Below are 17,397 nucleotides of genomic sequence, written 5' to 3' on the forward strand. Positions count from 1 at the left end.
AAATATTTCAGTTGCATGTTGTATGCTTCAACATTGTGTAATATTTCGTGCACAAATATCTTGGATATTTTCTATTGTTATTTTGATAGATTTGAAAAAATACTTTCTAATCAATAGGTTCTACCTAATTATGCACACGAAATTGTGCCTAATTTGCTAATCAGCTTTTTTTGGTTTAGTTTTTATTCTCGTGCGATAATAAATTGATGTTCTATAATATAACCAATTTGTATTTCGTATACAACTTTGCGCAGGCCTGCCTTAGCGCATGTGGTGTGAAGCAGGTATAAAGACGAACGCAGATGTTTACGGCGTTTTACTGTTTGGATAGATGCTGTTTTGGGCTCTTGCTTGCGTATAAAGCCGGTTGTAGGCGTATTGGTCGGCTTCATGTATGGTTGAGTATGGGTTACTATTGCCATGGTTTTAGTGCAGCAAGAAAGGCAACCCATTTTTGACGTTTCCTCAAGATTTACACACAAAACAAAGTTTACAGTATTTCAAATCGTAGAATGATTCATACGAACGTACTAAATATATTGTTATGAAAGTTTTTTTTTAAATTAAAAAAAAATGCCAGTTTTGAAAAATTGAATTTTGCTTTATTTTAAATGACAAAACCTTAGAATAGTTCAACATTCAATGTAGAAGTAGGAGTAGGATGCTCTTCTTATCGATTCCGTATAAGTCCTCTTCTCCAGTTCACTAAGCACTACAAAGCATTTGATACGCTTTTCTCACACATTGTTACAATCTCCGTGTAGGAATATTCTAGCAATTTTCATCAGATCGACACCCTTTTTTAAGCTTTATTTAAAGTACTCATTAGAGTGGCAATTTTTGTAACATCATGCGATTTCGATGAGCGCCGAGCGGAAAAAGTTTCCTTTTTACTCCAAAAATAAGCCATGAATATTTGAAGTTGATCCAAGTTCATTAAATGGACCCACAAAAAGCTTATATTAAGAAAATAGATTCTCATAAGAAACAGTTTTTTATCACTTTTTTAAGTTTTTTGCCTTAGTTTCTTGATAATAATAGTTGTTTATTTTGCGAAAATATAAAATCATTTCATTAGAAACATTCACATATTACGTAACGCTAAATTATAGCAATTTTGAATACCTCCCACCCCTAAATAACACAATTTTGCATGGGGGCCTCGCGCAATGGAGTTCCATTCGTTGAATATCCTCTTCTTCTTAGTACGTTACGTGAAAAACGAACTACCTCTCATATTCACTAGAGGTTTCAAAACTGCCATTCAGTGATTATATCCTTAATCGTACTTCATTGCAGCAGCTGCGTGAGCAATCGGATTGGTGAAGCAAAATTACTAAAATTAAGAGCTTTTTGTATGGATTTAATGTTATTTTGAGTATAATTATTTTTATTTTCTATGATACAGCTCAGCACTAGTGATTTGAATACACTAAGACGGTGAATTTTATCAAATACGGTCTGGATCTCCTGTTGATCGAATAGCAATTCTCATGAGTTTCGATGAAAGTGCAAAGTTCTTGGGCGCGCTTAAAATTGATTCAAGCTACGGCAAAAATATCGCCAAAGAAGTTCATAATACGCTGGTGGATTGAAATACCTTTTCGGAAAAGTTTCGAAAATTAAGCAATATTACTTGTCCTCTTCATTTCTATGAACTTTTATGCAAAATATATTACATGACAAAAGCATCGGACCTTAAACACTTTTCTTAAACCGTTTTACAAGAGCATCAGACGAAATCAACTCATTCACAACCAATCAACTCACTCACAGCTTCAATGATCCAAAAGTTCTGATCATTGACCATAAATTGCATTCACGACATGTCCCTGTTGGTAGTCAAACTTCACATTCAGGTGTTTTTCGGATTTGCGAGTGCTGTCTAATGTATTAATCAAGTTAAGAATTTTCCACGTGATACTTTCGCTTATGCCGAAATTGATAGTCGTCCCAGACGCTGTAACTGAAAAGATGAAGAATCGCTTGTGGTATTTAAGCCCAGAATAAGTTGGATTGGCTTGATATCCCGTTTGAAATTAAACAAAAAATGATCAGGCGATTAAAAGCGAATGGTCCTTAAAGTGAACCGGAACCGGTAACCGGTACCACAAACAGCCAATTTCGAATCACCACTTCGAATTTTTAGAAGCACAGGACTCGGAAATAGATAATGCATTCCCTGTGAAAACGCTATTTTATGTTTGCTTCACCGCAGCAAACATGAAATAGCGTTTTCACAGGTGGCGCATTAACTGTTACCGAGTCTTGTGCCTTTGAAAATTCAAAATGGTGGCTGGAAGTCGGCCATTTTTGGTTTCAATACCTAATGTTAAAATTATGAAAAATTCAAATCGTGTTTCAACACATAATTAAGACGAATTTCAGTTTATATTGCATGTTGTTGATTTAAACAGAAAAAATACACACCTCATTCAAAATACGAACTTTTCAACAAACAACAAAAGTTATAGATATTTTTAAACTTAAATTAGGGTGATAATATTACTGTTTTATGAAAATACAAGTGTATTTCAATACGTTAATCGAGAGATGTATGTTAAAAAAAAAAAGCTCCGCACAATTTTCATGTAAATCGATTTATCAAATATAAGCGCTTTGTAGGTCCATTAAATAAACTCCGATCAACTTCAAATTTTCGTGGCTTATTGTAGAGGTCAAAAGGAAACTTTTTTAGCCCGGCGCTCATTAAGATCGATAGTTTCAAAAACGGCCATATGAAATATGGCCACTCTAGTACTCATACTAAAAGGGCATACGGAGGAATTTTTTTCATATGTTTACCAGTTCTTTATTTCATGATTTTAATTAAGTCGATTCTTCAAGAATATTTTATAATTTGCACATATTTTAAATTTTACTTTGAAAAATAATTATTGATATGACACACAAAAATTGCTTAATGCGAAACTACATGAATCCCTCCAAAACAACGAATGCTCCTTTCACTCTAAAAAGATACGTTATGTTTGAGCTGCGGCTGAAAAGCTCCACTGAAGTAAAATATTTGGGAATCATACGATCGAATAGTTACCAAGGCTACAAACGCACTTTGTATATGCAGTATAGCCACTGGAAAAAACTTAATTATAATATAGTAATTATTAGACCAAGAATAACCTACCTCTCATTAGTTTAGTGGCCCGAAACGACTGAAACATCAACTCAAGCTAAGCTTGGCCATGTGAAGTACTCCATCAAAAGCCTTACATGCAATATTTCGTTTCCACAAAATAATCTAATAAAAAGCAACGAGGATGAGTGGAAAAGAAACCAAACATCGAAATTCCCTACAGAATACAAGAGACAGAACGAGAAACTTTAGTATAGAGTTGGCCAAGAATTCGTGACGGCTCACTTTGCTTCTATACAGACGGTTCTAAAATAAGTGATTCCGCGGGAGTGGGATTCAAAGGGCTAAGATTTTTTTTTTCATGAGACATTAGCCAACACTTAAAACAGAGAACACGCACATGCGTCGTTTTCTGATAGCGTAAAACTATCTTCTTGCTGTAACGCATGCATGACTAAAACGAAGTTTTTAGTAACATCAGGAATTCGCGTTGACGGTGTTGCTTATATTTGTTTGGTTTTTGCGTGCGAAAAAGAAGGAAAGAAATATGTTTGCTTTTGCCATCACGCACATTTTGACAATTACATATGAGAGCCCACATAAGTGCGAACAGCCTCCGAAATCTTTTTCAACGCGAATAATGTGCAAATTTTACAGACTAATTTTTCGAGTCTGTGTTTTTTTTTCAATTTGCCGTCGTATAAAAGTTTTTTCAGAGTTTTGAGCTCGACCGTAGTGAAGTATGTCCGAAATTGTAACCAAAGCCTTAAATCCAGAGAAGCGCAAGTTTAATAATCGAAGTACGCTAGCATGATTATTACTTAAAGCTTATGAAATTTATTATTTTACGTAAAAACAAACCAACATATGTTGTGAAATGAGAATGAATGCAAAAACTGTTTGCGATGAATATTTTTTCGGTATGAGTTATAACAACACTTATCGCAAAAAAATGCTTTTTTTTCCTTGGTTCAAATTGACAGTCGATGACAGCTCATTCTGGTTCATCTTGACACTTACACAGCTTCGTATCCATTTCTCCCTCCCAGGCCAACAGTATTCTAGGCGTAAATCTAATAATAGAAAGTGCGTGTCTGGAAAGAAATTACTGAAACGTAATATTCTTCATTTTCTGCTATAGTCAGGCAGCACTGGAAGCCCTGAATTTTCCTTTTTGCCACTCTAAAGTAGCAATACTCAGAGGGAGAGATATGCGAAGAGAATGTTGTGAGCCAAACGAACATGTCAAAATCCGAGCTAAACCAACAAGAAAGGTAACACTTTGAAAGGTATTGCAATCAGATACAACAAAATATATTTTTATTTTCACACGTTTTTAAGTTCTTTTGCTAAACAACGAATTGAGAAGGCTCCAAAATAGCTTTATGACAGTGATTTTTAACTGGTGGTTCACAAACCTTTTGTATGGTCAACAACATAATGATCAATTATGGTGAAAGTATATAAAATTGAACAAACATTAAATTCAACACCTTCACGGTTTTTGTGATGCGTTTTATTGTTCCCCGAGCTTCCACCGTCACCATCAGTTATACGAGTCGAATGAAAAAGTTAGTCAACATTGCGTCTTGAGGAGAGATCTGGCAGCTCTGACATGTAAAACCTAGTTGCCATATTGGCGGATTTTTTCATCGCTTACCGCTCTCTCTCTCTGAGTATCTCTACTCTAAAGTAGTGCGGAATGTCTCCTATTGCTCCGACAGCTGGCTTAGAAAAACCAGATAAATTTACACTGGGTTCCTGGTCACTGTAGAATCGTAGGAAAAGATAAGGCTGACTCACTAGCCAGACAAGGAGCTTCCACTTAATTTGTTGGTCCCTAACCTTTTTGTGGAGTCTTACCGAGTGCTTTGAAAAATTAACTTGGTGGAAGAGGGAAAGCAACCATCAAAGCAAACTGGGATATCGTATGCGGGCTACGACAATCGGGAAAATTCATAGAGCCAAGTCGCGAAAAGAGCATCGTTCTTCTTAGGCTCGATAAGAAAGACCTGAGGACATCCACAGGCCTAATCACACTGGCACTGTCTGACAAAGTATAATCCTAAGAAGCTAGACAAACTTGATGATGATTAAATGTTGCCTTTGTGGCGTGGAAAGCGAAACATCGGAACACCTACTATGCGAATACCGAGTATTGTACAAAATTAGGGCAGTTTTTATATTGTACAAAAGTAGCCACTTCGTACTATAACTTACCCCGTTCACGGCTAGTCCGGAGCGAGACGAGCGCCTTTGACATCCTTTTTTCGCTGATTGTCAACCACAGCAGCACCTTCTTGGTGTGTGGAATGCACTCCACCTCGGAGTTCACTTCCTTCGGGGGGAAATGAAATACAAAGTCGTTCCCATGCAGGGTGAGATAGGTCTCGTCGTCCATCAACACCGCCACGTCGTGATTTACCGGAAAAATCGACCTTTCTCTCGGTCTTCCTCTTCAGCATTCTTTGGAGCTTTTTGTCCCTCAGGGTCGTCGGCCGTCCGGAACCGTGCTTTCTTTCGATACTATGGTTGTCGTTCAACAGAAAAAATTCACCGCGCACTTCCCTTTCAGTATGTGCCTGCGTGCAGTAAATGCCTTCACCACACTGCTTCTTTCTCCACCTCCAAAGTGTCTCAACCAACTTACAGAAAGACAAACACACTTCTAGCTCACCCCACATCTGATAGAAACAAGAGGGGTGAATCCAGGGGTTTGACGTTTCATGAGTATCCCGTATCCAAAATCTTAATGCAAATCATTTGTTCAGTAAACAACTTGAAAACCGTGATTTTTCTTGACCACAGTGCAGTTCTAACATGAAGATATATTACCGTGTAAATGGAGTTACCAAAATTATCACAATGATGATTGTCATTACTGGCAAATTTTGTCGTGTCTTGCTGTGTCAGTGGTACTGCTATAAAATTTGGTAACGCAACTTTTATATCGGATTTGACATTTATACCATAGCCCTGGGCGAATCACTCTACAAAGAAACCGCAGAAGTTCACTGGCGAGTAGTCCGGAAAGTGAAAAAAAAACTACCGGGCGAAAGTGTTAACCTCGTGTAGCTACACCGCGAAAACGAATTCAACTAGAGAAAACTTGACCGGCACGAGCAACGCAGTCTATTTTTTTCTCCCAATCTCTTCCTTCTCTGCCATGCTCAAGAAACAAACTGAAAAACGCACCGCAGATAGCTCTGCTGTGTAATTATTGTGCGTGATGTCCATACGTGTGAGAAAGTACACCATAGTTCATTGTCTCGCAAGAGAGAGATTTCAGATTTCACCGCGGTGTTTTCAGGAAGCTCACCAAATAAAAATAGTCCATCGTTCTCTTCTAGCATGTGCGTTGATTTGCTCTTTAGTGTGAGAACAGTTGTTTTCGCAGTGCAAGATGTTCTCCTGCACTCTAGAGGTTTTCTGAAAAATCGGCAATTTTTGAAAATTTTTTTGAATGCAAACGTTATAGATACGGTTGAAAATCGTTTTTTTTTTCTGGGGCCCTCATAATCGTAAATCTGGCTCTGGCTGAAACGCATTTTTTGTCAAGCATATAATCATGCTGTTTCGATGTTGTGATGGCCAGGTTTCGGAACCATCGTGAATACAACCAGTTTGACCGGGGCACTCAAAATGCTTAAATACAGTAAAGTCGCTTTTTACGCGGGGGATACGTGCCGCGTAAAAAGAAACCGCGTAAAAAAAACGCGTAAATTCCGGAATCCGCGTAAAAAAAACCGCGTAAATTCCGGAATCCGCGTAAAAAATACCATCGTTAATTTTGCATTTCGAGTGAAGGGAAACCAAAATCCGGGCAAAAAAAAAATACCGCGTAAATTCCTGAATCCGCGTAAAAAAAAACCGCGTAAATTCCGGAATCCGCGTGAAAAAAAAAGCGTAAATTCCGGAATCCGCGTAAAAAAACCGCGTCAAAAGCGACCTTAGTGTATATTTTTAAACAATATACCTAGTGCCATTCCACAAAAAACGGGCAACCAATTCAATCGATATTTGGCTGAAGCTTAGGTTTTTAAAAAATTAGTTTTTAGAAAATAAAAAAAGAGCTTTTAGATAGTTAACTTTTAATTTTTCTAATTACAACTTCTACAACTTGCTTTAAAAATATTTGTAATCATTATTACCATCCCAGAATAGCATTTTTAAATAGCTTCTCAAAAATGAGTCGTATTCCAAAAAAATAAACCAGCACAAAATGGCATCTTTTACCCATAGAAACGTCTATGCAAAGGTTCAACCAAATAAAAAATGACAATAAAAAATCACAGGAAGGTTGTATGCAAAGCCACGACCGCAAGGTTGAAGTAGAATACTTTTACAAGAAAGATAACCCGGCTGCTTGCGTGTCAGTCATTTTTTCTAGTAAATAAACGTTGACCGTTCATTGGCAGTATTGTAATTTCTTTTTGTTTGATATTTTGAATGAAGTTCATTGAATATTTTTAAATTTTGTGCAAATGAGAAGTTGAAGTGCTGCCGAATTGTAATATGCACATTTAATACGACATCATTAAACAGGAACGGAAAAAAGGCTACGGTTGTGCAGAACGCGAATGCCGGCGCGATGCGATTCGCCTTACCGTGGTGAAATGTACAGCTCTTTCTAAGGCGAAGTAGAGCTATACATTTCAACACATTTCGTCTTGCCGAATCGCATCGCGCCGTTGTTTGCGTTCTGCATGACCGTAGCCAAACACTAAGCGACGCAAACACGTAATAATAGTCAGAGTAAGTATGTAGATGAAGATAATTAACTTTGGATTATAGCGCAAAACGAGAAAATATTAACTCTTCAAATATTCATTTGTGTTCTTCAAATTTCAGTTGTTCGATTTAATATCCGATGAAATGTCTGTTTATTATCTGATGAAGCTCTTATATAGGCCAAATGATGCATTCCCAATTTACTAGGACCGTAACTCTGCCGACCGTGCTTGGGAAAGCGCGGTATAACGACCAATCAGAGGTCGAATTTTGTGTTTTGACAAGGCTTAAGAATTTTCAATAGTACAATAGTTCGAATGATAAAATTGCAATTTCATGCATTTGGTAGGAATCTTAGAAGATTTTCTAATCGATTGCTGCAAAAACGAAGGAAATCCATCGAAAACTAACCGATTTATTAGCATTTGAAATTGGACATATTTCTCACTTTTTTCAGTTTTAGATTTTCATTTCACATCCCTATGTAGCCGAACTTCCTGAGAGAAGTATTCTACTTCAAAAAGTATGGTGTGGTTCAAAATCGGTTGCTAATTACAACCTTTGAGCTGCCCTAACATTGGGGGAATTAAGATACACGGACAACATGCACTGTGGAAGCTATTTCACATTCAGTAAATTAAACGGGTGCGACAAATTTAAATTGCTAGGATGCAACACAGAATGCTTGCTTGCGTTGACAAAAATTATTAACTTTCAATGACTTGTTTATTTGCCTTCAAAAAGGCATTTTGATTTCCGAAACTGGATTTCCTGATGGCAATCATCATGCTGCCCCAACACGGGGGGAATAATGGCTGTCTGGCGACACACGCTGAGAAAAACCGCGCTGCTCCTGAGACGTGGTGACCAACCACAGGGCTAGTGCTGCTGCTGAGGAAGGACGACTGCTGTTGTCGCTGTCTGATGCTACGCTATGCCACAGTTGTGGCCGCTATACGCTGGCCTATCCACAGCCAAGCCACAGTTGTGGCCGCTTCCGCTATCGATGGTACCCACTGCTGCTAAGGGAGGACTGCTGTCGTCGCTGTTCAGAACTGTTATGAGCGGCTTGGACTAAAACAGGCTCTTATATAGGGATGAAAATAGGAATGAATTATTTCACGTACGTGGTGGAATGATATAGCGATCATTTGATAAGCTCCACCTCTTTTTTCAGTTTCTAAAGTTTTTCCTCAGTTTCGTAGCACGGATGCACAAAAATGATTTCTTGTCGAGCCGGACCGATAGCACTCTCATTGAAGCAACAAAATAACATGTTTTGTGTCGTGTTGTGCAGCTTGGTTGAAGAAAATGTTCCCGTCCCCGTGTCGCATGTAAGCAGATTATTGCGTTCAGTAGACAGTATAGAGATAGTGTATCCAGCGAATAAACACCGATGGTGCTCTCACACACGCAACGGTTTTAACCCGTATCTTATTGCGGCTTGTAACATCAAGCGATTTCGTTTGCTCGCTGTTGCGTGTTGCATCATGTTGCAACTTGGCAGCTGGGAGATGACGAAATTCTGTTTATGCTGATTGATTGAATCGACTTCATATTAGCTCTGCATAGTCGGACTAACTGCTTTTGTGAAGGCGTACTAACAGGGAAATTTATTATTCAATGTCGGTTATGCTGATCGCAGCCTTTGCGCTGCCCCTACAGTGGGGGGTTTACTAAATAAAGTGAAAGTAAAAATTAGACAACTACAACAGAATTTGATTGCATCCCGCACAGAATGTCTGCTTGTGTTGATGCCAGAAAATTATTAACCTTCAATTATTTTTTATTTGCCTTGAAAAAAGCATGGTGTGGTTCAAAATCGGTTGCTAATTACAACCTTTGAGCTGCCCTAACATTGGGGGAAATAAGATACACGGACAACATGCACTGTGGAAGCTATTTCACATTCAGTAAATTAAACGGGTGCGACAAATTTAAATTGCTAGGATGCAACACAGAATGCTTGCTTGCGTTGACAAAAATTATTAACTTTCAATGACTTGTTTATTTGCCTTCAAAAAGGCATTTTGATTTCCGAAACTGGATTTCCTGATGGCAATCATTATGCTGCCCCAACACGGGGGGAATAATGGCTGTCTGGCGACACACGCTGAGAAAAACCGCGCTGCTCCTGAGACGTGGTGACCAACCACAGGGCTAGTGCTGCTGCTGAGGAAGGACGACTGCTGTTGTCGCTGTCTGATGCTACGCTATGCCACAGTTGTGGCCGCTATACGCTGGCCTATCCACAGCCAAGCCACAGTTGTGGCCGCTTCCGCTATCGATGGTACCCACTGCTGCTAAGGGAGGACTGCTGTCGTCGCTGTTCAGAACTGTTATGAGCGGCTTGGACTAAAACAGGCTCTTATATAGGGATGAAAATAGGAATGAATTATTTCACGTACGTGGTGGAATGATATAGCGATCATTTGATAAGCTCCACCTCTTTTTTCAGTTTCTAAAGTTTTTCCTCAGTTTCGTAGCACGGATGCACAAAAATGATTTCTTGTCGAGCCGGACCGATAGCACTCTCATTGAAGCAACAAAATAACATGTTTTGTGTCGTGTTGTGCAGCTTGGTTGAAGAAAATGTTCCCGTCCCCGTGTCGCATGTAAGCAGATTATTGCGTTCAGTAGACAGTATAGAGATAGTGTATCCAGCGAATAAACACCGATGGTGCTCTCACACACGCAACGGTTTTAACCCGTATCTTATTGCGGTTTGTAACATCAAGCGATTTCGTTTGCTCGCTGTTGCGTGTTGCATCATGTTGCAACTTGGCAGCTGGGAGATGACGAAATTCTGTTTATGCTGATTGATTGAATCGACCTCATATTAGCTCTGCATAGTCGGACTAACTGCTTTTGTGAAGGCGTACTAACAGGGAAATTTATTATTCAATGTCGGTTATGCTGATCGCAGCCTTTGCGCTGCCCCTACAGTGGGGGGTTTACTAAATAAAGTGAAAGTAAAAATTAGACAACTACAACAGAATTTGATTGCATCCCGCACAGAATGTCTGCTGGTGTTGATGCCAGAAAATTATTAACCTTCAATTATTTTTTATTTGCCTTGAAAAAAGCATGGTGTGGTTCAAAATCGGTTGCTAATTACAACCTTTGAGCTGCCCTAACATTGGGGGAAATAAGATACACGGACAACATGCACTGTGGAAGCTATTTCACATTCAGTAAATTAAACGGGTGCGACAAATTTAAATTGCTGGGATGCAACACAGAATGCTTGCTTGCGTTGACAAAAATTATTAACTTTCAATGACTTGTTTATTTGCCTTCAAAAAGGCATTTTGATTTCCGAAACTGGATTTCCTGATGGCAATCATTATGCTGCCCCAACACGGGGGGAATAATGGCTGTCTGGCGACACACGCTGAGAAAAACCGCGCTGCTCCTGAGACGTGGTGACCAACCACAGGGCTAGTGCTGCTGCTGAGGAAGGACGACTGCTGTTGTCGCTGTCTGATGCTACGCTATGCCACAGTTGTGGCCGCTATACGCTGGCCTATCCACAGCCAAGCCACAGTTGTGGCCGCTTCCGCTATCGATGGTACCCACTGCTGCTAAGGGAGGACTGCTGTCGTCGCTGTTCAGAACTATTATGAGCGGCTCCGGCTGAAACAGGCTCTTATATAGGCCAAATAGCATGTTTTCAATTGCAAGGTATATGATTCTGTCGACCGTGCTTGGGAAGCAAGCATATAACGACCAATCAGGGGTCGAAATTTTCGTTTTGACAAGGCTTGACTATTTTCAATAGTACAATAGTGTGAATAATAAAATTACAATTATCTTATTTTGGGAAGAATCTTAGAAGATTTTCCAATCTATTGCTGCAAGAACGAAGGAAATCCATCGAATACTAATCGGTTTATTAGCATTTGAAATTGGACATATTTTTCACTTTTTTCGGTTTTAGATTTTCATTTCACATCCCTATGTAGCCGAACTTCCTGAGAGAAGTATTCTACTTCAAAAAATATAAATCAGGGATATTTTTTGTGAAACTGCTCTATACTGATTGTTCAAGAATATATTTCGAAAAGCTTTTTGCATCCAAACCTGTGGTGCTCTAGAGTAACCATGGTAAAGATAGAGTTAAATAGTTGCTACTGTTCCTAATAATTTTAGGCATTCTTTACAGCAGTTTGATATATGTGAGATATAGCTACGGAAAAGGTACCTTGAAACAGTGAAATCCTAAACAACCAGTTTAATTACAACGTAATTAATTTTGAAACCTAGAAAATGAGCAACAATAAATAACGATATATGCGAAAGTATGTCTCGTTCTGTAGGAAACTAGCTCAACCAGGAATGTGACTTCAAGATCCCCTCTTGCGAATTAAGCCAAATAAGTACTAGCCGACACATTGCCTCCCTTTCCGGTCCAGTTGGTGTGCACAAATTTACCTTCCTTACCGAGCAGTTCGTACGTGTGTGCACCGAAGTAGTCACGTTGAGCCTGTAGCAGATTAGCTGGCAACCGTTCCGAGCGGTACCCATCGAAGAAAGCGAGAGCAGCAGACATGGCAGGCACCGGAACTCCCCACAGGACAGCTTGACTAACTACTTCCCGCCACGATTGTTGGTTCTTCACAATAGCATCCTTGAAGAAGCCATCCAGTAACAAATTAGATAACTGAGGGTTGCGTACGAAAGCATCACGAATATTGCCCAGAAAGACGCTTCGAATGATACAACCTCCACGCCACATCAATGCGATTCCACCATAATTGAGATTCCACTTGTACTCGTTGGCAGCTTCCCGTAGCAACATGAAGCCTTGAGCGTAGGACACAATTTTAGCGCAATATAGAGCATTGCGAATGTGGGTTAGGAAGGCTTTTCTATCAGTAACCGATGCCTTTACATTCGGTCCCGCTAGCTGCTTGCTAGCCTTGCATCGCTCTTCCTTTAACGCCGACAAGCATCGGGAAAACACTGCTTCACCTATTAGTGTTACTGGAACGCCGTGATGCAAAGCGGCAATCGCTGTCCACTTGCCAGTGCCTTTCTGTCCAGCCGTATCACGGATACGTTCCAGCAAATAACCGTCACCATCCTTATAGTTGAGAATATCACGGGTAATCTCAATCAGGAATGAATCCAAAACACCCTTGTTCCATTCATCAAACTCCTGGGCCATTTCTTTCTGACTCATTCCTAGTGCCAGCATCAAGTGGTATGCTTCGCAAATCAGCTGCATGTCTCCGTACTCGATACCATTGTGGACCATTTTGACAAAGTGTCCAGCACCACCTTCGCCGACCCATTCGCAGCACGGGTCACCATTCGATTTGGCACAGATGGACTACAAGTATTAATTGTTGTCACGATTACGTTTTAATTTTAAAATGTGGGTTCCAACCTACCTGAAAAATATCCTTGATCAGTGGCCACGAATCCGGATGTCCGCCTGGCATTAGAGAAGGCCCATAGCGGGCACCTTCTTCTCCACCGCTTACACCCGATCCGACATACAAAATGCCCTTCGCTTTCAATTCCTCGTAGCGACGGGCCGAATCCTGATGCTCGGAGTTGCCACCATCGATAATAACGTCACCCTTCTCGATCAACGGAAGTAACTGGTGGATAAAATCGTCTACCGCACTGCCGGCTACAATGGAAAAGCGGTACGTTAATTATTCAACTATATATTGTATTATTTATTACAACCACTTGATCGCTACACGCTCTACTGCGAGTTTGTGTAACTTATGTGTTACGCGTATGCGTTCAAAAGACACTTCAAGTTGAAAATGTAAAGTCATGCGCGTTTCTAGGATTCCGAGGAAAATCTAACTTTAGAAGTTAATTATCACACATCCACTGACTACAGTCCTCGTCATTGCGTGTCTCTTAACTGTCAACTCTTTGGAGTTCATACGTGGGAACTCAGTAATTGATTCAATCTTCCGGTGCAGTGCCCGGCGGCACGATCGAAACTCAAGATCAATGCTCGGTCGTGATTCAACATCGGCTCTCTTTCAAGCAATGTTTACGTATCACTAAGTCGAAGGTGATACAAGCCAATCAGTGTCTAGTGAGTGGGTAGGTAGAGGAGTCTGTACAACCTGTTATGCAAGCGGCGACCCAGCAAGGAGCCTTTGACTTTCGCTTGCCCTAGTTTCGCGTGCAAGCCAAGCCCGTTTTGTTCACGAAGCGGCTTAATTCGCGAGTTTAGCGTACCTACTTAAGGGAGACGGTGTTTGTTTGTGAATTAAATACTTGATATTAGCTAGGTTCCCTGCAGTAATAATTGAAACACGTGACGCAAACAAATCCGGAATGCATACTTGTAGCCTTGCGGGTGTAACAAACTACTAACCTTTTACAAGAAGCATAATTTTTCGCGGTTTCTTCAGCTTATTAACCATATCCTGCAACGAAGTAGCGCCAATGATTTTGGTTCCCTTCGCTTCGTTGTCCAGGAACTGTTTCACCTGTTCGGGAAAGAAAAGGATGTTAATTTCCAATTCATCCTCTATCAGCAATAATAGGTATAATCCTTATCATCTGACACAGCAGTTGCGTGATGATATTGTCGCGTTACTGGCAAAAACACATCACTTACCTTATCAACGGTGCGATTGTAAGCACACACCACAAAACCCTTAGAGTTCATATTGAGGATCAGGTTCTGTCCCATAACGGCCAAGCCGATGAGAGCAATGTCGGCTTTTCTGTTGAACGAATCAAGACAAAAAAAACATTGATATCAATTATAATGTTACAAGCACAAAACTGGCTTATATAGGATAGCTCTTCTATAAATTATTTTCAATAATAATTTCAATAATTATCAAGCGAGAAAAAAGAAGAAATAAACTGAGTTTTACTGATTTTAGGTAATGGAACAAAAATAACCCCATTTAATGGAAAATCCCTCAAAAATTCTCTGTTTCATTCATCAAACTAAATTTTTTGAAGGTCAAAACGTTCCCAGCATTATCTGCTTGATAGGATGAATCTCATGGACAAAGTTTACCGAAGCAGAAGAATGCCTATTCGAAGCTCGTTAACGTTCGTAGATAAATCTTTCACGGATGTTTTGCTCGAAACACAGCAATGAAGATCTAGAGTGGAAATCTTTGAACATTTTCGTTAAAGCATTATGTTGATGTGACTCCAAAAGCTCTGGATTTGAACTGAATGCAAGCGTCGGTCTCACTTTTTCTAGGTAACTCATCGTTAAATTCCTTTCAAAATCGTTCAATTGCCTTTAAAATCCGATTTATTTTAGGTTGAGGTTAATTGTAAAGGCTCTAGAATGTACCAAACTGTATACTTTAATGTGAACGCATATTCGTTCTTAGATTGACATTCGACATACTCCTGTAGTTATTAAGGTTCAACAATTCATATTTGTTTTTTATTGTTATAATACCGAATAAAACAATTAATACAGAATACGATGATAAACGAAATGAACACGAACACAAAAAAACGGTTTATGATAATGTCGAAACCGGTAATTGAGTAATGGAAAAGACACGGGTAACATTGACTCGAAAAACAGATATTAAAAACGCAGTTGAATTAATCTATTTATTGAATGAAAATTGTTCCTGATTTTTTATTAGAAAGTGCATAATTTCGAAATTTTTACACTAATTTCGACTGTTTTTTCAGGAAAGACTATTAGTATCTAGAGTATTTTCCTTTCTTGGATCCTGAGAATAGCTTGAGCCATACATTTCATGATTTCAAAAGGATACACAATTCAATCGTAGGTACGTAGCAGTTTAAATTTTGAAAAATAATCAAAATCACTTAGATTGGCCCTTTTCATTTTTCTCGTGCAAAGTGTCCCAAAATATTTTTTGTTCGCACCAAAATGACTGTTCGCCGGTCCTATAAAATTAATGTTATACGGAGCTAATCATTTCTGATGATCTGATTGTCTAGAATATCTCATAGAAAAGGATACAATTGAAGTTCATTTTTTAAAAGTATATTACATTGAAGCCTTGTCGAAAGGTGTACAATGCACAAAAAATAACTTTGTACAATTATATACAATTATTATAATTTTATATTGTATCCTGCAAAAAATAATACCACTACCAAGACAATAAAATACTTTCTTTTAACTCGGTTATAAACCCTAAATATGCAGAGCTCTCACTTTCACCTTATGCTACATTCCAATCAGTATCTTGATTGAATAACTAAAACAATTTGTATTTTAAATGCTAATAACTTTACGCATTTTTACTTTCAGTTTATTATTTGCCGAAAGCTATTTTTTTGATAAAAAATACGAACAAGCTCTATAGAACTCTGAGGAACTATGAAGCAAATGAGCAAGCCGCTCACCCACCAATGAAAACAATACAATACAGTGACACATCATGTTTTTTTGCGCTTTTCGATGCGCTAAGCAAAAGCAACTGATAATTTCGAGTAAACTCTCATATTGATGACGACAAACACTCGACTATCGTGTAATATAGCACTCTGCAGGAGTCGGTATATAGCAAGCAGCAATCTGAGGTGGGCTCTTAATGACTGATATGCAACCACGAGGGGCTAGTTCAAGGGTACTTTGGAGGTGACTGGCACAAATCAGACCACGAAACCTCACTCTACGTAAACAGTTAATTGATTTACTCTACGCTCGAAGGCACTGCGCGATCGGCTTTCCAGTGTACTTACGGTGCACTCATGTTGCTAATATATCGAACACTAGTATGGACGAATTTGGAGAAAATGGTTGTGATGTGATAAGACAAACTGGATTGGAATGGACAAATGAACGACAAAAAATAAACAGCACGTTTTGATCGCGCGATTATCACCGAAAGATCACTTGCAAACCGGAGCAAAATCGAACGAAAACTGCCAGGACAAGTCGTACGATAGAGTTCGCGAACCGCTGCGATTCGCGAAGTTCAGCAATCATATGCACACAATCAAACGGTGGTCCGATTGAAGGGTATGGAATAATGTTGTGTTCCTTCTGAACCAAAAAAATGTAATTGTTGTTCAGTTTTCAATTCAAAATCAAAGTTAGAGCGAAAACTGATGATAGCATATAAGTATCTGGGTTATGTTTTTGTTGGTTAGTAAGTCAATAATCCTATCACTTACCCTATAAAAGCAATCGGACCCCTTCAGTACAACGTGTTTGTGCTACCGGTGCGGTGTCCGTGCGGTGTACAGTGTTGTAGTCGATCGCTGTATGGAGCAGCTAACACCTCGTGAAAAGCTAACCGATAAGCGCGCTTTTAAATATGGATCAGAATTACATATCACCTAAAATCGTTACCAACAAGAATTTCATGCTGGTAAATATTTTCATTTGCTGACAATTTTCAATAATATCTATAATGCAAACTTAACAGGTATTTATTGACATAATTATAATCTCATTTCAATATTGCGATTTGGACAAAAATAATAAGCAACGTTTGATTTAAATTCTGATCAATTTTCTAGAATGAATTTAAAAATAAAGAAACGTTTTTCTAATATTGCGTTTATTTACATTTTTTAAATTCGTCAATTTGAGTAAATTCAATTTAAAAACATGACATAAATTTAAA

At 38.9% G+C, this 17,397-nt stretch overlaps 1 protein-coding gene across 1 annotated transcript; it reads right to left on the reverse strand.

Annotated features, from left to right (window-relative positions):
* Positions 1-12,044: 12,044 nt before the first annotated feature.
* LOC129729784 (6-phosphogluconate dehydrogenase, decarboxylating) lies at positions 12,045-16,707 on the reverse strand. Its single transcript, XM_055688603.1, has 5 exons — positions 16,508-16,707; positions 14,424-14,532; positions 14,178-14,292; positions 13,222-13,466; positions 12,045-13,160 (listed from the first exon to the last, which is right to left on the reverse strand). The coding sequence occupies exons 1-5, from the start codon at positions 16,516-16,518 to the stop codon at positions 12,192-12,194; spliced, it is 1,449 nt and encodes a 482-aa protein (XP_055544578.1). The 5' UTR covers positions 16,519-16,707; the 3' UTR covers positions 12,045-12,191.
* Between the last annotated feature and the right edge of the window lie 690 nt (positions 16,708-17,397).

The sequence above is a fragment of the Wyeomyia smithii genome, chromosome 3 (genome assembly GCF_029784165.1).
Source record: "Wyeomyia smithii strain HCP4-BCI-WySm-NY-G18 chromosome 3, ASM2978416v1, whole genome shotgun sequence".
Taxonomy (NCBI): domain Eukaryota; kingdom Metazoa; phylum Arthropoda; class Insecta; order Diptera; family Culicidae; genus Wyeomyia; species Wyeomyia smithii.

What these genes read in the sequence shown, in the direction of transcription:
- LOC129729784 (XM_055688603.1), bottom strand. An exon ending in ACAATCGCACCGTTGATAAG is followed by an intron (nt 14,293 to 14,423) that starts GTAAGTGATGTG and finishes TTTCCCGAACAG; the next exon opens with GTGAAACAGTTCCTGGACAA. An exon ending in AATTATGCTTCTTGTAAAAG is followed by an intron (nt 13,467 to 14,177) that starts GTTAGTAGTTTG and finishes TTTCCATTGTAG; the next exon opens with CCGGCAGTGCGGTAGACGAT.